The sequence below is a fragment of the Leishmania donovani genome, chromosome 30, assembly GCF_000227135.1.
Source record: "Leishmania donovani BPK282A1 complete genome, chromosome 30".
Taxonomy (NCBI): Eukaryota; Euglenozoa; class Kinetoplastea; order Trypanosomatida; family Trypanosomatidae; genus Leishmania; species Leishmania donovani.
The window spans coordinates 1,025,936-1,043,964 of NC_018257.1; the positions used below are offsets into that span (position 1 = coordinate 1,025,936).

Sequence of the window (18,029 nt, forward strand, 5' to 3'; positions counted from 1 at the left end):
AGGGATGCGTTCGAGTCACGCGGGCACTCTGCCCATTACGTGGATGGCACAGACGTGTTCACTGTCGCAGACCACTCCGACGTCACGCCGTCCAGGACATGACCGACGACACATCAGCAGCGGCACATACGCACTGACCTCCCCCTCACCAACGCCGTAGATACTCGACCCTGTCGCCGCCAGAGATAGCTCTGCGTTGGCAGGGATGGGGGTGGGGGAGGGGGGCTGCCCGGCTTCCTCACACACAGAGTGTGGGGTGCACCGGGCCCTGACGATACCACGCACTGAGAGGCGCACCCCCTGAGGAAGGCAGAACAAAAGAAGAAAAAGGCTTCGAACACGGTCAACGTACACGCAAGACGATAGAACGAGAAAGAGCGTGCGCACACCTGGAAGGTAAAAAAGGAAAGGTGAAGGAAAACAAAGGTGAAGGAGGATGAGGAAGTTTTCACAGCTGCGGATCGCACACACGCGCACGCACATGCAGACAATGTTCTCTCTCCTCTGTGTCTATGTCTGTAAGTGTGTGTGTGTGTGTGTGTGTTTGTTTGAAGTCCCTCGCTCGCCCGCCCGCTTCCCTTTTTGCCCCCTTTCCCCTCCCATTCAGAGAGGTACTCCGCAAGAATCATCAGCACACCAGGCATGCACCATCGCGCAGGTCTCGATCCTTCGGCATGAGAGCAAAAAAAAGTACGACCCGGCAGAAACTTTAAACCAGCAGGAGACATGGCTCAGCGCGCCTCAGCCCTTCGAAGCACAGATGAAGCACGACAAGTGGAGAAGGAAAACAAACAACAAACCTACACGAGTGCTCTTCTTGCTCTCCTTTTCCCGCTTCGCCCTTGGCACACATGCATGCGTGAGCATCCACCAACTCCCCACATTTGAAGGAAAAGAGAAGCACACACGTCACCGGCCCGCCCCAGTCATGCCACTCTCGTAAATCATCACGAAGAAGTTGTTCATAGAGGCGATTGCAGCCTTCCCCTCCGGCACCAGCTCCAAGCGCGCCAGCAGTGCCGCGGCCGCCGCTCGCGCCTCGGCCGAGGGGCTTGTAAGCTGCATGCCCACTGCGTTTAGCCCTCCAACCGCCAGTGGCATGCGTCGGAGAAAGAGCTTCAAGTCGCACGCGGTGTTAAGCAGATCCAGCAACGCTTGTAGCGTCCGTTGCACCGGGGTTTCACCCCACGCGCAGTGTCGCAGAGCCACGCAGTGTAGTAGCAAGGCTGGATTCTCACCGCGGTGCAAAATGTGAGTGCGGATGTTGTCCATCATGGACGTCAGCATCATCTCCGACCGCAGTGCCGAAAGGGAACGGTGAGCGAAGGTTGAATAGAGCGCATTCGGCACCGACACACTGGCCCCGTTGACGTAACCGACGAGGACCACGGTGTAGACAAAGTCCTCCACCATCAGTCGAAGACGGTGGCTCCGCTCGACGGCGCCGATGCGCAGCGCGCGGAGGTGATAGATGGTGTTCAGCAGCTGTTTGTACAGCTGCTGCAGGGGGGCAGGAAAGTTGCGCAGTGCCTCGGCGTCGTTTCCACCGCCGACACCAACGGCGTTCGCCAGGCCAGCTGTCGCCGCTGACCAGTTGCCGCCGGCAGATGACGACAGGCCCGTCGTCTTGCGCTGCAGTCGCTCTGCCGCCGTGATGACGGATTTGTTGTCAAGGTCGCACAGCAGATCCCAGCCCCACGGGTTGACGTTGTCGAAGATGGGGTTGAGGGTTCCAACGATGTAGCCTGGAACCTGCATGAAGTAATTCACGCTGCTCACGGAGACGTATGGGAACACCTTTCGCGCCATGAAGTCCCGGTCCAGCATGTTGCCGATGATGCCGAGCGAGAGGGCAGCCTCGCACACGTCGGCCGCCTCGCCTTTGCGAGAGAGGATGAGGATCTTCTTCTCCGTGAGGATGCCGAGAAGAAGATGTAGCGACGACGGGCCGAGGGTCTCGATGAGACTCTCGAGGCTGTACCGTGTGAACACGATGTCGTTCGACTCCGGCGAGAGCGGGATTTTGGCCTTGATGGTGTTGCCGAAGGGGGCGTCGTTATAGTAAACGTACGCCTGCTGCCCACTACTTAGGGTGCAGTACTTGCTGATCTCTGCCGTGAGCTGGTCCACCTTGGCCCGCCCTGCAGCCACCATCCCCGCTGCATTGTTCACCGAGTCGTAGCAACGCTTCAGGATGCGCTGCAGCTCCCGCACCGCGCTCTTGTCGGTGCCGTTGACGTCACAGCAGTACTGAGCGGCAGCAACGAGAATAGGAAAGAACGGCTCGAGCCACACCAGCGATGGCCCGAGCACGGCGACGCTCTTGGTGATGCCGCCGCGGCGGGCGGTGCTGTCGCGCTTTGAAACAACAGCGCACAGGCCAAACAGTACCGGTCGCGATGCTTCAGTCGAAGCACCCTGACCGCCCTTCTCCGTGGCCGCCGCAGCGACGGCGGCAGTGGACGACGCATCTACATGATGTCCCCCGGCGACCGAGTCTGCGTCACTGTCGTCGCCGCTGCTCGTCGGATCGGTTCTTGGCAGCATCAAGTGGCCAGACTGCTCCATAGAGCTCGTGGTGCTCTGCGTGTCAGCGCCGCCGCCGCCACCGGCTAAGCGCGGCTCCGGAGAAGCAGGGCTTCCTTCGCCGCTTAAGCCGGGATGACGGCCGCCGTACATGTCCGGCATGAAAGGAAGTCGGATATCGTGGACTGTTGTCTTGAAGGTATCGTTAGCGCTACTGCCCGGCTGCTCTTTCCTCGTAGAATTCATGGTGCTCAACGAACCGGCTTCCGTCAGTGGCGTGACGATGGACTCTGAGGCTGCCGCAGCAGAGGCGTCGCCGCTATTATTGGCCCGTGGCGCACCCGAAGCGGCTGCTGCGGCGGCCGTTTTTTTGCGCTGTAGGAGAGTCGTCATCGTCTTCAGCAAGCGGTCAAAGTTCGACACCTTCATTAGGTAGCCCTCCTGGCGTGCCACTGCAGCCGTTGTGTAATCTACAAGGACAAAAGTGTAGTCTCCAATGCTGCTACCCCCGCCACCGCCGCCCACTGCTGTAGAGGCACCGCCAAGGCCAACACCGCGTCCACCCGCGCCGCTTGTCGCCGCCGCACCAGCATCCATTGTATTTGTGTCGCCGCCAGACGCAAAGGATACCGAGTAACTCCTGTCCAGCGTCGCCTCGTTCTTCAGCATCGCCTCTAGCTGCTTCGAGAAGCGCACGACGTCGGCCGGTATGTTCGGCAGAGACGATATGTTTTCCATGGGGACCGCGCATGGAGCCTCGATTTCCGTATCCTTGTATCGCAACGACACCTCCTCCGTCGTGGCGTTGATAAGGAGAATTTCAGGCACATACCGCGCGGTCTCCTCGCCAGGGCGGCGCTCCCAGGCCGCCTGCGTGTCGGTGCTGCCGGTACTCGCCGAAGCACGTGCAAAGCGGTAGACGGGAAAGCGCAGGTACAAAGGGGGCTGCGGCCGATTCACGACGAAGACCGTGCGCGTCACATTGACCTTCTCGGCCCCGTCGGGAAGCATGACGTTAGCGAAGTACTCTGTGTGCCCGGCAATCCCGGGTGGCGCGCCAGACTCGATGGAGGAGAGCAAGGCCGTCGACGGAGACGTTGGTACCGGGGGATAGCAGGCGCGCAGGCACGCGCCTGTGTCGATGTCGAACTCTGCCACGATCACGCTCGTCGCCAAAAGAGGGGCCGAGACGGCAGTGGCGGATGACTTCCGCATGGCAAGTCGAGTGTGCTAAGTTGATGATGTGAGAGTGACAGGGCCGACAGGTAAGCGCGGGCGCACGTAGACAGAGACGCACACGCTTTGAGCACGGTCACGCTTTCGGCCACACGCGCCACACTACCGCACGCCGACCGTTTCATGGGGGTGAGTAAAATGTGTGTGTGTGTGTGTGTGTGCATGTATTACGTGTGAGTCGTTCATACATGTGTACGCATGCGTGTATATTGTGTTTTGATTGTTATTTGTGTGTGTTTGGTGCTCCATAGAAAGGAAAAAAAGCGTTGAGGAGCCGTGACCGGAGAAGTGCAGAGGGCTCAACAATACAGAGAGAGATGCGCAAGCGCGTTGATGCGCATTCGCAGAGGCCGCTGGCAGCGGCAAGGAAACGCACTTTCTGTGCAGTGGAAAAGAGTCTCAAAGACGGGGTGAGAGAGGAGCGGGGCATGCGCAACGTGCCTCAAGCAATCTGCCGCGCTCCTTGTCGCCCACCTTACCCCCACTCCCAAGCCCATCGCTCCAACTGGAATTTCGAAGCACGGGCGGTGAGGTGGCAGCAACCGACACAACACCCACCACAGACGTTCAGCGGTCGAGCTCCTGGTACACCTCACACAGAAACTGACGAGATGGCCCGTCTCCAAGGGACTTCAATGTATTCCGTCATAGGCTGACGGGTTTGCCTCTAAAGGGGCGCTTGTCTTGCTCGGCTGTTTTATTTCTATGGCCACCCTTTGTGAAAGGAACACTTTAAAAAGCACAGGAAACACTTCTTACACTAACCAACAGCGTAGAGCGCGGTGACGAATAATGAGGAGGATGCCAATCATTGGGGGTAGGGACACAACCCGCCCGCGTCCGTCTGCCACTTAGTTTGCGCGTGTGTTGATTGACGCGGCTGTGCTTTGCGTGCACCCCATTCTTTTAATTAGAGGTCCGACACAGCACATAATGTGGGCGCGAGCATCGACAACAAAACGATAGCAACAAGCACAAGAGCTCCAAATAAGAATGATGTTCGACAACGAAAGAAAACAACAATGAGCGAGAACAGAGACGGCGTCGAATATAGAGCGAGGCGGGCGACGGGACGGTCGAACGCTTTTCTGCTGGTGTGTGCACGTGCAGACACGTCCAAGGGAGAGGGATATAGGAGCACCTAAACGAAAGAACACACGTCGAGCAAGCACACGTACAAAATAAAAAAATGCATTCAGCAAGACCACGAGCAAGGGAAAAAATGAGTAGGAGCCACACGTCGAGGAGAACCGCCAGCATACAGAGTCGCATGTGCGCCATCCCTGGAAACTCGTCTCTTTCCAGATATATGTCTTTCTGTTGTTGTTTTCCCTTTTCATTATCAAGGACTCCTATTCGGGTTCGTAAACATGAGGTTCTGGAACTTCATCATCAGATTCATGACATCGGGGTCACCGAGATACTTCTGGAAGGCGCCGTAGCCGTTGGCTTGCACATCCGCCATGATGCCCGCCAGCTTCGGGTTCTTACGCACCTCCTCCTCCTGCAGCTGCTCGATGGCGGCACGGTTCACCTTGCCGAACGGCGTTACAACATTGCCCTCCTCGTCCACGTTGCGCATGCCCATGTCGGCACCGAGGCGGTTCAGCTCCGCTGGGTCCATGCCGCCCTGGCTGAACTTGCTCGCCATGTTGGCAACCAGGTTGCTAAACTCGGGATTCTGCATCATGCGCTGCGCCGTCTCCATGAACTGCGGGTTGCTCATCATGTTCGCGAACTGGCTCATGTCCGGCATGCCACCCATCTCGGGAAAGCCGCCCATGCCCGGGAAGCCGCCCATACCGCCGCCCGTGCTGAGGGCAGTCGCCTTCGCCTTCTCCTCCGCGCGCTTAAGGTCCTCCTTGTGGGTGGCATTGTCGGGGTCGAGCTCGCACGCCTTGGTGAAGGCGTCGACAGCGCGGCTGTAATTCTCCTGGTAGAAGAGAGCCGTTCCCAGGCGGGAGTACGACTTCGAGTACTCGGGGTTGATGATGATGGCGCGCTCGCAGTCAATGATAGCGTTGTTGTAGTCCTTGAGGTGCGTGTGAGCCGCGGCGCGGTTTGCGAAGAAGACGGCGTTGTCCGGCTGTAGCTCAATCGCCTTAGTGTAGTACGCGATCGCCTCCTTGTACTTGGCCTGGCTCATCAACTCGTTGCCCTTGTTCTTAATCTGCTCCGCTGTGAGGCCCTCATAAGGGTTGTTGCGCTGGTTAAACTTCTCGCGCGCCTTCTCCAGCCGCTGCGCGTATTCGTCGGAGCCTTTCTCGACGCCCTTGAAATAGCCCTTCTTCTCCAGCAGCTCCACAAAGCATACGAATTTTTCGTCCTGTTCGACGCCGCTGCGACGCTCGTGCTCGCGCAGCGCTGTCTTGAAGGCCTCCAGCACGTCCACCTCCGTGTCGTGCAGACCGCCGCTGCCAGCCGGGTCGACGCCGAACTCCTCACCAAGCATCTGCGCCACCGCCTCAGCGCGCTCGGGGTTCTCGACCTGCGACCGGCGTATCATCCGGATGAAGGAGAAGACGAGCTTCCTGTGATCATCTGTGATGGGCAGATCTCTCTCCTCCATTGTGTGAAGCGCGAGAGCGGAGAGTGAAGAGGCGCTGCGGCAAGTAAGGAAAAAGGAGAAAAGAAGAGCTGTGAAGCGTAACGGAGCGAGAATGCGTACGTGTGCCAGTAAAGAAGAATGAAAGCCAAGTACTTACGTGCCTACGCGGCCTTTCGAGGACTCTTCTGTGGGTGCGTGCTCGTGTACGTACGCAGGGTCGTAGATTCCAGCAGCGGTGTTTCCGTTGTTGCATGGGGAAGAAGAGAGAAGGCGATAGAGGGAAGAGAACATCAGCTGTTAAGGAGAGACGCAGGCGACTGCAGCTGCTCGAGGCGTGCAAGGTTGATCAGCAGTACGAGGCGTGTGTCTCCGCTCGACACTGCAGCCCGCTTCAAAGGCAGCAGCAGGCGCATACATGCCCCACCCTCGACTGATCGTGGAAGCCGCAAATCTCCCCCCAAAGGCGTCATAAGAAGGTCAATGCGCCGCATCAGTTGAGGCGCTCGTGCCTCAGCCCCAGCATCGACTACGGCGTCACCAGCACGTTGTGCATGAACAGTGCCACGTCACGTGCGCTAACCTGGGCTGCGGCGGGAGTAAAAATGAAGAGAGCAGTTGTTAGTCACGCAAATCGCCAAACCAAACGAATGCGTCCGCGCATACGCCGGTGGCCAAAAGACCTGGCACGGCTCAGGTGCGGGCACAAAAAAAAAAACATCACCAGCACAGACCAATACGAGGAGGCAGGTGCAACACGCATTACGCAGCTGCTCGCAGGAGCAACGCGGGTGGTCGAACTCACTTACTATGCAAACCGGCGGTGGCTAAAGACTTGCGTTGCTCCATGACTCGCTTGGCCATGAGCCGCTTGAACTCCTCGGCGTCCATGCCGTACTTGGATAGTACCGCATCGAGCTCCTCCTCACTGGTAGCCTTCATGAGCTCCGCGTGTGCTACCCCAGCGAGTGTCTTGGCTTGCTGATCGAGTACAAAATTTTTCTGAGTCTCCTTTTGGCGAACCAGCAGGTGGCGACGGATGCGCTCGCCATAGGTGGAGCGAAGCTCTGGCCCGGAGCGCTTTAAAATGAAGTTGTCGAACCCTCCGTCTTTCTCAATCTCAAACATGGCTGCCTCCACCATGGGCACCTGCACCCAGTGGTCAAGCGTGTCGCTATAGTGAATGCCGGTCTTGACAAATGGGTACTTGAGCTGGCGGTAGACGTGCTGGACCTGACGCGACGTCCGCACCCGCTCCCGAATCCGCTCGTTCATCCAAATAACGTCCATCTCATGCGGCGCCTTGGGCAGGAAGGAGCGCGGCGACACGTCGCTCATGCGGTAGAGGGCGTGTCGGTTGACTCGGTTGCACCATGCCGCCCATGGGGGAAGGCCCATGGAGATGTACCGGTTGATGAGACCACGCGGCGGTCCATGCGGCGCTCGCGACGTCTCCGGATTGAGCGCGAAGGTGGAGAAGCGCAGCAGCGACGACTGACGAAGCATTTCTGTTGTGTGCGGCCTCTGCAAAGCGTACGCTTACTTTCTATTCACATGCGAGGAGTCGAATGGCGCCTGCGAGGGGGGCGTCACGCGCACGCGCGCACCGTCGACGTGTCTTCGTGTTCTGCGCCTCGCACGGGCGACCAGAAGAAAACACCGGCAAATGAACGCGCACCACCGAGTGCGATTCACGTACACGGACAGACGCAGAGAGACCCAACGCGACTGCAAGCGGGCATGCGAGGATGAAGACGGAGCGAAGGCCGGAAGGCAAAGGAAAGAGGTGGGAGGCAAAGAAGGTGAAGCGGCGTCCAAAGAGCTGCAGGAGAGACGCAGTGAGCCACAGGCGCAGTGGCACACGTGCGCCAAGCACAAACGCAGACGCGCACGTAAAGGCGTTCCTTGGGGCACTGTTGAAGAGGCCGTCAGATACGCGGTGCAAGAAGGCTTGTCAAGTGGGCAGGGCTCGTTCCCTTTTCAAGCGGCGGCTTACACTGGTGGGACACGATTCACCGTCCTACAGCCAGCACCTCTTTTCTATCTTTCCATCCACATTTTGCTTTAGTTCTCTCGCTCCCTAGATCGGACTCCTCGACGGAATGACGTGCTCGAACAGCAGGCCACACACGGAGGTGCACTCTGACTCTCTGGTTATCATCTATTACGACACGAAAGTGAGCACCTGGCCCAAGGATTCACACGACTGCTGTACCCTGCGGCGTGCGAAACAAGGGCGAGCTCATAAAGGCAAATCAACGCAACACAACACCGTGCGCCTTCCGTGACAGACGCAGTGCGACTCCCTGCTCACTCGTCGCGCAACGCGCGAACAGAACGCACGCGCACAAACACGCTGACTGAAACGAAAATAAAGAAGGGAAGGAAAAAAAACGAAGAAGGTGGTGGTGGGGCGGCCGACAACGCACAAGAGAAAGAAAAAACGGCGAGCCTGCGCGCGGTGCGGTGGCATCTCTACTTCTTCATCTTCGCGATCGCCTCCTTCTCAGCCTTCTTCTGCTCACGCTGCATCTGCTTGAAGGCTATGTCCTCCTCTGCCATCTCACAGCGCTCCTTCTTGGGCTGCTTCAGCGGCTTCTGCTTACCACCCTGGCGGGACGACATGCTGACTTGGTGAGCAGAAAAAGGGTGGAAGGAAAAGAGCGGTGTGGAGTCGGAGGGAGGGAGGTGCGGGAGGTAGTGAGCTAAGCAAAGGAGAGGGGTATTCAGTGGCGACGTATGTGAGAGACGGGGAGGCAGAGAGGCGGGGAGGCAGAGAGGCGGGGAGAGAGCGAAGATGGGAGGGTTGGACCAGGTGTCGGCCGTCACCGACAAGCGGCCAAGTGCGAATACTATCAGATGCCGGCACCGGCCCCGGTGTTGGCGAGGATCGGGGGCGAGTGCAACCATGAAGAAAGAGGACTGGGGTGCAGGGGAGGAGGGAACCAGAAGAGAAGGAGAGCACGCCACGAACGACTGACAAGCTGGTCACAAGCTTCACCACATTCCACATCGGGGTACAATCGAGTGCCCAGCCCATCCGCAGTGAAGAAGGTGCAGACTATCCACTCTCGAGAGAAAAGCCACGGGCACAAGCTGCCTTTTGAGCACCTGCACAGAGCTGTCTTTACGGATTCATCCACGAGTAAGAGCACACCAATACAAGCGGGTGGTTCTTCTTTGCCTTTTATAGAGGAATGGGAAGGGGAGGATGGGGGGCAGAGCGGTGGCGACCGCCTTCGCTAGCCACATCCTGTTTTCTGTTGCGCTTCGCGCAGGGGCTCACACAGATATAAATCGTTGAAGTCACAAAGCAGATGAAGAAAGGCAGAACAAAAAAAAACGTTGGAATACGAATCAAGTTGAGAGGCCGCACCGTGATCCCGGTAGGTCTCGCGAGAGGGCACGTGCAGGTGGGAAACATGCAACGGAGGCCAGCACCGCCGTCACCACCGCACCAACGCCTGCTCGCATACAGGAAGAAGGACCCGTTAAGCTGCTGCGCATCAAAATGTACGAGCGACACGACGAAATGCCTCTATCACAGGGCGTGGCGTTGGGATAGCAAATCAAGAAGGGATGGGGGACACCCTTTCCGTCGCGGTGCGCGGTACTGCCAGGACGTGAAATATCGATAAGCGCAGGGGAGGGGGACGACAAAAAAAAAAAACGAAAGGGAGAAGCCTGTGGTGCATAAAGCGACGAAAAAAAATGAGCAGCAAACCCACCTGCACGCCATGTTGTCACTTCCAGTCCCCTGGCGCTGCAGGAAGCCAGCGTGCGGGCAGGTGTCCGTGCGGGACTGGGTAACGAGGCCCCCTGCTGCGTAGGGAGCTCAGCATCCTTGTTGTCAGGGCAAAGCCAGCGAACAGGCGAGCAAAGGAAAAACGAAGAGATCTGTACTCGTGTAGGCCGCCGTTCTATAGGATATATATATATATATATGTGTGTGTACATATATCGTGCACGGTGTGTTTTGTTCTGCACGTTGTTTTCGTGTGGGTGTGTGTGCTCATCTCTGCCCCCTGCTATTGGGCGCCGAGGGGCGCTGTGTTGCACACGCAGAAAGAGTGAGAGATGAATGGAAAAAGCAAAGAGAAATACAGAAAAGACGCCAGAAAAAAAAAGGCAGCGGTGTTGGGCTGCGCGTGCACATGCATACATACAAGCATCACCACAGAAAGAGGAAGAGAGAGGCCTGGAAACTTCGACTCGTGAGCTGAAAAGAAAAGGAGCAAAGCATGGCGTTGAGAAGGCAAGGAAAGAGCCCGCCACATCCTATGGCGCACCGCGAAAGTGCTTGCTCAGAAAAGAAGCGTGTGAAACGGTACGAGAAAAAAAGAAGCACCGCATGTAGTATTCCCCCGTAGCCTCGCACATATGCGTCGATGTCCCGCAGCGTAGCAAAAAAAAGGCGAAAAAGGGCCAAAGGAAAATGCAGACCAATATGTTTTTTGTACTCGGTGCGCGTCCTGTGAACCACGCGCCTCTCACGGCTGCCCTGCTTTCAGATGAACCGTGCCGCTCTCCTCCACAATGGTGATAAGGTAGTCACTCGTGGGGCTGTCCACCCCTGGAAACGGAGCCGTAAGCGCCGTTTGTGCGTCCTTGACGTCTACCGCGGTGATAACAACCGCAAATGTCGCCCCGTTCCATGCAAAGGTACGCTGCTCCGCGACACCCTTCTCACCAGCGGCGACCACAACGCTGTGCTGCGCCAGTGTGTTGTCAATCATATTTGAGTACGTAACCATCACCGTCATCTCCTTTGAGGTTTTGTTGTGGATGATGAGGGAGTAGACGTGGGTAGGGGGCAGCATCGTTCCTTTGTCTGTTGAAAGCGAGGTGCTATGACCGTTACGTTTTGTGGGATGAACCACTGGTTTGTGTAGGGGAAAAAAAGCGGGAATAGGGAGGCGTGTGGCTGCCGTGGCGGAGGCGAGGCTGAAGGGATGCACAGACGTAACGTGGGCAACGGGGCGCAACAACAGCAAACAAAAAAAAAAAACAACGTGGCCAACCGATCATTGGTTACGTGACGCCGACACATCACCAGAGAATATTCCAATGAATGGGAGAGGTAGAATGAGAACGCCCGGAGACGCGGTCGCAGCAGTGGCAAGAAGTGGAGGCTGAAGTGCGGGTGAAACCTGGAGCCTTATGGCGCGCAAGGATCACACAATAACCCGAGATTGGCAACAGTCCCCGCAAACGGCCGATCGGCACTGTTGTTTATGGTCGCGCTGCACGCGCGTTGGAGTCTGCGAGAAGAACTGCGGCACGCCTTGGCGTGGCACTTTTTTTTTTGCTTCGAATGCTCAAGCATCGAACGCATGTGCGAGGCGGGTGCCGAGGAAGCAGCTCATAATACACACGGACAGGTCATCACTGCGCAGGCTTGTCCCTCCCATGTATCCTGCTGTTAGCGTTGTTGTTGGCCTTTTTTTATTGTTCTGCAACGCGTCGATTCATCCAGGCATGCAGAGAGGCAGGGGTAGAGCGACAGACGTATGCGGATTGCTTGACAACGTGCCTGCACAGTTGGCCACGACAACCGCGGCGCACCGCCAATGGAGGCGAACCGTGCACCGCAGGACGTCGCTCAGTGAGACATACCACCACCACAGCACACAAGACATCAAGGCCAGCACAAAAGAATGCACACACGAGAGCACGCCAATGTGAATAGAAGCGGAAACGCGGCAGACAGTCGAGCGGCTCGCTAGGCCCGAGCGCACTGAAGGAAGTAGTGCTCCACCAGCCTCCAGTTGCACGTCTTGAAGAAGTTTCGAACAAAGCGCTCCACCTCGTCCCCCTCCTCGTCCTCCGCCGCAAGTGGGTAGTCGTAACAACGTGCCGACTCGTGCGTGTTCAGCGCTAGGAGTGGAATCAAGTCGCTGCCGATAGGGCAGCTCCCGTGGTCGAAAGGGATCACGTCAAACGCCTTACCGGTCCAGACGAGATACACCCATCCGCCGGCGGACTGCTGAGAAAGCGCGGCGACCGTGAACAGTCGTTGCACCTCCTCGACAGCGTCTAAGGTCCCATTTTGACTGTACTGCAGCTGCAGCTCTTCCTTGAGCCGCGCTGGCACCGCCGTTCCCCACGGACGCAGAGAACGATACCAGAAGCAGTAGTTGAAATGCTCCGACGCTGCAGCGTGGATGACGGCGCGCGATGCATCGAAGGAGGAGTTGCGGATGACAACGTTCAGGTTGTGCCCCTCCAGTTCAGATCCCAAGGTGTGTGCGTTCAGACGATCCACCGCTGCCTTGTGAAATACGTGATACTGAACATCGAATTGCTTTCTCGACATGAGCGGCGCGACCCCCTGGCCAACATCGTAGTCCACCCGGGGGAGGTAAAAGAAACCCTTCGCGTCTCGCTCTGCATCCGCCGCCGCGGCCGCCATCTCCGTCATGCGAAAGGCGCGTGTAACACTGTACGGCGTCTCGACAGCAAGGCTCACCTGCGTCGGTGCCCCTTTGGGCACGTACTCGCAAAAGCGCCGCAGCAGAGAGACGCGCATGAAGCCGCTTCAGTGGGTGTGTCCGTTCGTGCGCGTGCGTGTCCGCGGCAGGGATGATTGAAACGGAAGAAGAACGAGGAGAGTAACATTCAGTGATGCGCGATGCAACACATACGCATATGTGGACAAGACTCACGCACACACGCAGAGAGTGTGGGACCGGCGGCAAGAACAATGCACCCTATCCTCGGCATGGAGACAAGAGGGAGGGTTCGTGCACTTAAAGCGGCTTGATGGCAAGCCCCACACGCACACACACACACACTTGTAGTGGCGATACCTGAGGAAATGAGTGTGGGAAGGCGACACGAGGTCATTCGCCATTGACAACGGAAGCAGGAGCTCCGCACATGTAGTCTGTCATCCGTTTTTTTTTCTTCCATGTTGTTGCTGTCGCCTTGGGATCCATTTATCTGCGCTGCACTTTCCTTCTCAGTCTCAGCAAAGTGAGAGGGCAACAGCAGTGCAGCTCTGGAGAGCACGTAGGAGGCAGGGCGAGGAAGAAGGAGAGCTGGTGGAGAGTGGGGCCGCATGCGCAACTCTTTTTCTTCTTCACGGCCGGCATCCTTTCGCCACCCAGCCCCCGACCCACCCACCCGGCTCACGCTGCACGAGCCGTATCAAGGGCATAACTGTATAAGCAATGGAGCGCGCGCGAGGGAGAGAGACGGAAAAAGAGGAGGAAAAGAATAGACAGCTAAATAGATGAGCAGCGAGGAAGACATGACGGGCACGCGAGAGAGTGCGATGGGGAGATGTGGAGAGCAGAACTTGCGGCTCAGTGGCTGAAAGAAACACCGGCACAGAGAGAACGGCAGGCGGATAAGAGGAGCAGGGAGACGGAGAGGGCATACACAAGCGACCGAAAAGAAGAAAGCAAAAGTGTGTTATTTTCTTTTGCTTTCACATGAGTGAAAGCACAAGCGCATCCGAAGCTCTTTCCCACCTCTCCTCCCCACCAGTTCGCGACGCTGGCCCTTCTTTCTCGCCCGCCCCTTTTTGGTTGTTTCGCTTCGTAGCCGACATGCGTGTTTGCGCGTCGTCTGCGAAACCAAAAAAATGGAGGGAGGAAAGGGAGTGCGGTGGAGTGGACGGGGGAGAGGGGGAGAAGGAAGAGGGGTGGAGCCAGCCGTCGAGGTGTGGAGGCGCAGTGGCGGAGTAAGTGGGGGAGAAGCAGGGCAAGACGCGAAGTGGGTGTCTGCCCCCCCCCCCAGGATAGGGAGAGGTGTACACGCGCGAAGCAAAAGAGCGTGTCGACATGCGTGAGGAGCAACGCCTTGTGATCCTGACCCAGAGGGGCCTTGAAGTCGTGCACCTTCCTCTCCCTCGCCTCTGCGGTGCACTCGCTGTGCCTCTGCGAGCGGGGACCCCCACGAAAAGCGTGCGGCTGCTGCAGCAGTGGTGATGAGATGTGTCCACAACACATGAGCCCACATCTGCAGCTGTTGAGGGTTCGACCGCGGCATCTCGTGCGCAGAGGTCACCTTCCGAGGCGGCGAGTATTGCCCTCGCGGAGCCGGTGCAGCAGACGGACGAGCTGTCGAATGCAACGGCGCGGCTGGAGTTATCCCCGGGACACGGGGCAGCGAAACGGAGCGGCTCCTCCCTTCCTCTTCTCGCTCCGTCATTGCCGCCGCTTCCGCCTGTCTCGCGCTCAAGCAGGTCGGCGAAATAGGCTGCATGGAAAGCATGTAGGCCCACGCGGATTGCGAAGGTGCACCCTCCATCAGGCTGCCGGGAAGCGGGGCAATCAGTGAACGGCGCAGACTCGAAAAGTGCTCAGCAGCAGTGGCGCAAGAGCCAACTGGCTTCGGCGCATCCTCAGGGCAGCCGTTGCGGGACGACATGCAACGCATTCGGTGCTGCGGCGGCTGCAGTGGGATGGTGATACAGGCAACGTGCGCCAAATGTGCAGCGGCCTGTCTGCACGAACTGCTTACACACCTTTGCGGTCTTGCCGCGGTGCACAAAGCGGTCCAGCTCCGCCAGGGTGGTCGTGGGTGCAACCGGCGAACGCGGGTGACACGCTGCTTGTTTGTCTGCTAAGGGCACCGGAGAAGGGCTGTGGGAGCGGTTCCCGACTCGCCGGTGTTGGGCAGCGGCCATGCCAAAGCGCTCTGTCTCGTTCGTCACTTCGCTGGGAAAGCGAAGTGACCGACGGTCTGGGTGGAACTGAATCGAGCACTGTTCATCCTCCACGTACAAATCCAACTCTCCCAGCGCTGTAGCCACCACGCACTCCATCGATGCGGCGGTACTCTGTGGCCGGTCCGGCAAGACTCTGGGGACGGAGCAGGTGCCTGAGAGCTTACTGTCTCGTCTTCCCCAGCTGTTCAGTGTGGGGTGCAGCGATGGCTGCCCCGACCACGCGCCCATTTTGCTGTCATGCGGCCCCTCCGTGGACGTCGATCCCGGCGGCAGGGGTCGGTGCGAGCGCGCTCGCACCGAGGCGAGGCTCTCCCACCCACAATGCTTTGTCGAGCCCGCTCCCTCACTCGACTCTTGATCCGCTGCGCCTGTGAGCTCCGGCATGGTGACCCCTGGGGAGTCCCACCACGCATCGCTGGAGCCGTTGGTTCGCATGAGCTGCTCCAGAGACGAATGCAGGTCATCTTTGGATACGGCGGCCTTCTCGCATGCGGCTGCCCAACCCAGTGCAGCTGCTATATGGTGAACAGAGACGCCAGTGAAGGCGCTGAGTAGCTGGGCAGCCTCATTCCACGATAAGGGTCCAGAGTGCGGGTATGCGCTCTCCAGGTACTCTGAGAAGGTGGCACAGAGATCAGAGGAAAGGCGCGCTGTGCTCGGTAACTCATCCATCGCCGTTTGCCCGCTCATCCTTCCGCGCCCGACCTGCCTTTCGAGCACTGAGAATGCAGAGACGAGTATGGGAGAGAAGAGAGGACCACAATCGCGTCTTGCAAGCCGCGAAGCCAGCGAGGAGAGGCAGGAATGCGAGCGGTGGCAGAGGTTTCTGTGTGTGTGCGTGCGTGCGCGCGTGTGGCCGTGGATGCGGAAGAATGGGAACAAGACGCGCAAGCCTCGCACCGAGCTCCTCTGCAGAGCGGGGGGAGAGAATCAGCGAAAGGGTCGCAAACGCACAAAAGCAACGGGTGCTCGCTTTCGCCCCTTATCAGCGGTGTCCTTGCCGAGATCTGTGTCGGTGTGCCTACACAGTTTTGAGGGAGGCGGGGGTACGAGCAAAGAGAGCCAAGTTGGGGGAGGGGGAAAGGCAGCGAGTGGGCAAATAGAGAGAAAGGAGGATAGCAGGCAAACAGGCGTAGCCACCGAAAAAGAGGGAATGGTCGAAGGCGAGGGCGTGTGACGAGCTCCCGTTAGCCGGTAAGTGAGGTATGCGCGATTCCCTCAACGGGAGGCGCGAGCACGGACGGTGAATAACAAGAAAGCCATCAGCACACATATGCGTCGCAGGCATCTCACTCGCGCTGCTGCTGCGTACACACACACACACACACTGCGCGCGAGAGCGCAGTTCAGCACCAACGTCACGTCTTCTCCGTAGTAGAGCATGCGACCGTGGACTCGTGCCACTTTCATCGCGTTCTTCATCATTCTCTTTTTCTTGAAGAACTGAGTCAGAGCGCGCCTCTGTCTCCCCAGATGTGGGTTCGACAAGACAAGGCGGCACGCAGCAGCAGAGTCAGTGTCTCCCGTGGCACACGCTTTGCACTTGCGTCGGGGCAACGAGACAAAAAGAAGGCGGGCAAGACCACGGGCCCGCTCTTTTCCCGTCACTTGCCGTTCTCACGCCTCCGGTAGCTGCAAATAGGTATACCCACCGCGACACGTGACGTACATGTACAAGACGAACAGGGAGTAGTAACCGGGAACGCACAGCAGAAAAGCCCCTAGCATCACCCCCACACCACGCGCTTTTTCTACGCAATACTGTGCCGTACACCCGATGCCCACCAGCATCAGCATTGTGCCCACACCAGACATGAAAAAACCGTACAGGAACTGCTTCCATGCGATCCAGTAGATGCGTTCCACACGCAGGCGCGCCTTGGTCGGGTTCGCCGGGCAGAGAAACTCAAAAACGGCACGGAGAGCATAGTCCTTGGGGTTTCCGTCAACAGTGCGGTAGAAGGCGTCCTCCTCCCCCTCCGACTCGAGGCTGCGTTTGCTTCTGGCTTGCCTGGCTTGCTGCAGTTGCTCGCGGAACTCGCTCAGCGTGCGCGGCGGCTGTTCGCTGCTGTACCCGTCATATTCGGCGTTCATCGCCCGCCACTCCTCGCTCAAGTCTACATTCGGGTCCAGGAGTACTGGCGTTGCTGACGCGTTGGGTGCGTGCTTTCGCTGGCGCATGGAAACGAGAGTAAGGGAGAGAGCTATTTCGGAGTCGAGACGTGATGTGTCGTAATTGCGGAGGCGCAAACAAGCAAGAGCAAGAGAGATGGGAAGCACAGAGAGTACAGCCTAGGCCAAAAGGGGGGGGGGTAACAGGAAGAGGTGCACCAGTTGCAGCGTGGTGCCGGTGTCACACCTGTGGCGTCTTGCTGCGGCACGCGTCTACTTGCAGGCAAAGAGCACTTTAGAAAAGAAAGACGGTGTGAGGAAGCGAAAGGTCAGAAGGGTCGATATGATATGAGCCACTGGCAACGCCAGCACAAGCCCACACTAAATCAAAGATACGCTACTCAGACGACGGAGCTGAGGGACATCCCCTTCCACGCAAGCACTGGCTTCGTTCATCATTGCCTAAGCCTGCCTCATTGAACAGTACAGGCAAGCCACAAAAAAAAAACTCACGACCTCAACGCCTTCCACATGGCAACATCGCCTTTGCCGGCCGCCGCTACCTTGTTTTGCTCGCGTTTCCACAAAGTGGCTCTGTGTCGCCGTGATCGTCCGCATCATCATCGTTTCCTCTTCGGGGCATCGAGGCAGTTCACAAGGAGAGGCTCCAACGGCAAACACCTTTCGTGCTCTCAATGTGTCCGTTCTCTGCCATACAGCATGCGTCCAGCACCACCCTGCTCTACCCCCCCCACCCGCCTTGCCACAAGCCCCATCGCCTGGTGCAATGCAACCGTAGTCACGGGCGTTGCAGCAATGCGCCGGCTCAGCCAGCGGAGCATGTCCTCTGCCTCACACACTACCCACCCATCCGCTCCTCTTCCCATTGTGCCGGTCGCCACCCCCGGTGCATCCCCCTCGCTGCGACACTCA

General features: G+C 58.1%; 8 protein-coding genes across 8 annotated transcripts; all 8 read right to left on the reverse strand.

Moving 5' to 3' along the window:
* Positions 1 to 909: 909 nt before the first annotated feature.
* Positions 910 to 3,741, reverse strand: LDBPK_302730 (hypothetical protein, conserved; the record flags this gene model as incomplete). Its single annotated transcript, XM_003862936.1, has 1 exon — positions 910 to 3,741. The coding sequence occupies one exon, from the start codon at positions 3,739 to 3,741 to the stop codon at positions 910 to 912; it is 2,832 nt and encodes a 943-aa protein (XP_003862984.1).
* A 1,363-nt stretch (positions 3,742 to 5,104) lies between these two features.
* Positions 5,105 to 6,331, reverse strand: LDBPK_302740 (TPR domain protein, conserved; the record flags this gene model as incomplete). Its single annotated transcript, XM_003862937.1, has 1 exon — positions 5,105 to 6,331. One exon carries the CDS (start codon positions 6,329 to 6,331, stop codon positions 5,105 to 5,107), a length of 1,227 nt encoding a protein of 408 aa, XP_003862985.1.
* Positions 6,332 to 7,108: 777 nt separating this feature from the next.
* Positions 7,109 to 7,813, reverse strand: LDBPK_302750 (hypothetical protein, conserved; the record flags this gene model as incomplete). The annotated part of the gene is made up of 1 exon (XM_003862938.1): positions 7,109 to 7,813. One exon carries the CDS (start codon positions 7,811 to 7,813, stop codon positions 7,109 to 7,111), a length of 705 nt encoding a protein of 234 aa, XP_003862986.1.
* Positions 7,814 to 8,782: 969 nt separating this feature from the next.
* LDBPK_302760 (hypothetical protein, conserved) lies at positions 8,783 to 8,932 on the reverse strand (the record flags this gene model as incomplete). The annotated part of the gene is made up of 1 exon (XM_003862939.1): positions 8,783 to 8,932. One exon carries the CDS (start codon positions 8,930 to 8,932, stop codon positions 8,783 to 8,785), a length of 150 nt encoding a protein of 49 aa, XP_003862987.1.
* A 1,865-nt stretch (positions 8,933 to 10,797) lies between these two features.
* Positions 10,798 to 11,127, reverse strand: LDBPK_302770 (hypothetical protein, conserved; the record flags this gene model as incomplete). The annotated part of the gene is made up of 1 exon (XM_003862940.1): positions 10,798 to 11,127. The coding sequence occupies one exon, from the start codon at positions 11,125 to 11,127 to the stop codon at positions 10,798 to 10,800; it is 330 nt and encodes a 109-aa protein (XP_003862988.1).
* A 902-nt stretch (positions 11,128 to 12,029) lies between these two features.
* LDBPK_302780 (superoxide dismutase, putative) lies at positions 12,030 to 12,836 on the reverse strand (the record flags this gene model as incomplete). Its single annotated transcript, XM_003862941.1, has 1 exon — positions 12,030 to 12,836. The coding sequence occupies one exon, from the start codon at positions 12,834 to 12,836 to the stop codon at positions 12,030 to 12,032; it is 807 nt and encodes a 268-aa protein (XP_003862989.1).
* Positions 12,837 to 14,657: 1,821 nt separating this feature from the next.
* Positions 14,658 to 15,674, reverse strand: LDBPK_302790 (hypothetical protein, unknown function; the record flags this gene model as incomplete). Its single annotated transcript, XM_003862942.1, has 1 exon — positions 14,658 to 15,674. The coding sequence occupies one exon, from the start codon at positions 15,672 to 15,674 to the stop codon at positions 14,658 to 14,660; it is 1,017 nt and encodes a 338-aa protein (XP_003862990.1).
* Positions 15,675 to 16,601: 927 nt separating this feature from the next.
* On the reverse strand, positions 16,602 to 17,165 carry LDBPK_302800 (hypothetical protein, conserved; the record flags this gene model as incomplete). Its single annotated transcript, XM_003862943.1, has 1 exon — positions 16,602 to 17,165. The coding sequence occupies one exon, from the start codon at positions 17,163 to 17,165 to the stop codon at positions 16,602 to 16,604; it is 564 nt and encodes a 187-aa protein (XP_003862991.1).
* Positions 17,166 to 18,029: the final 864 nt, after the last annotated feature.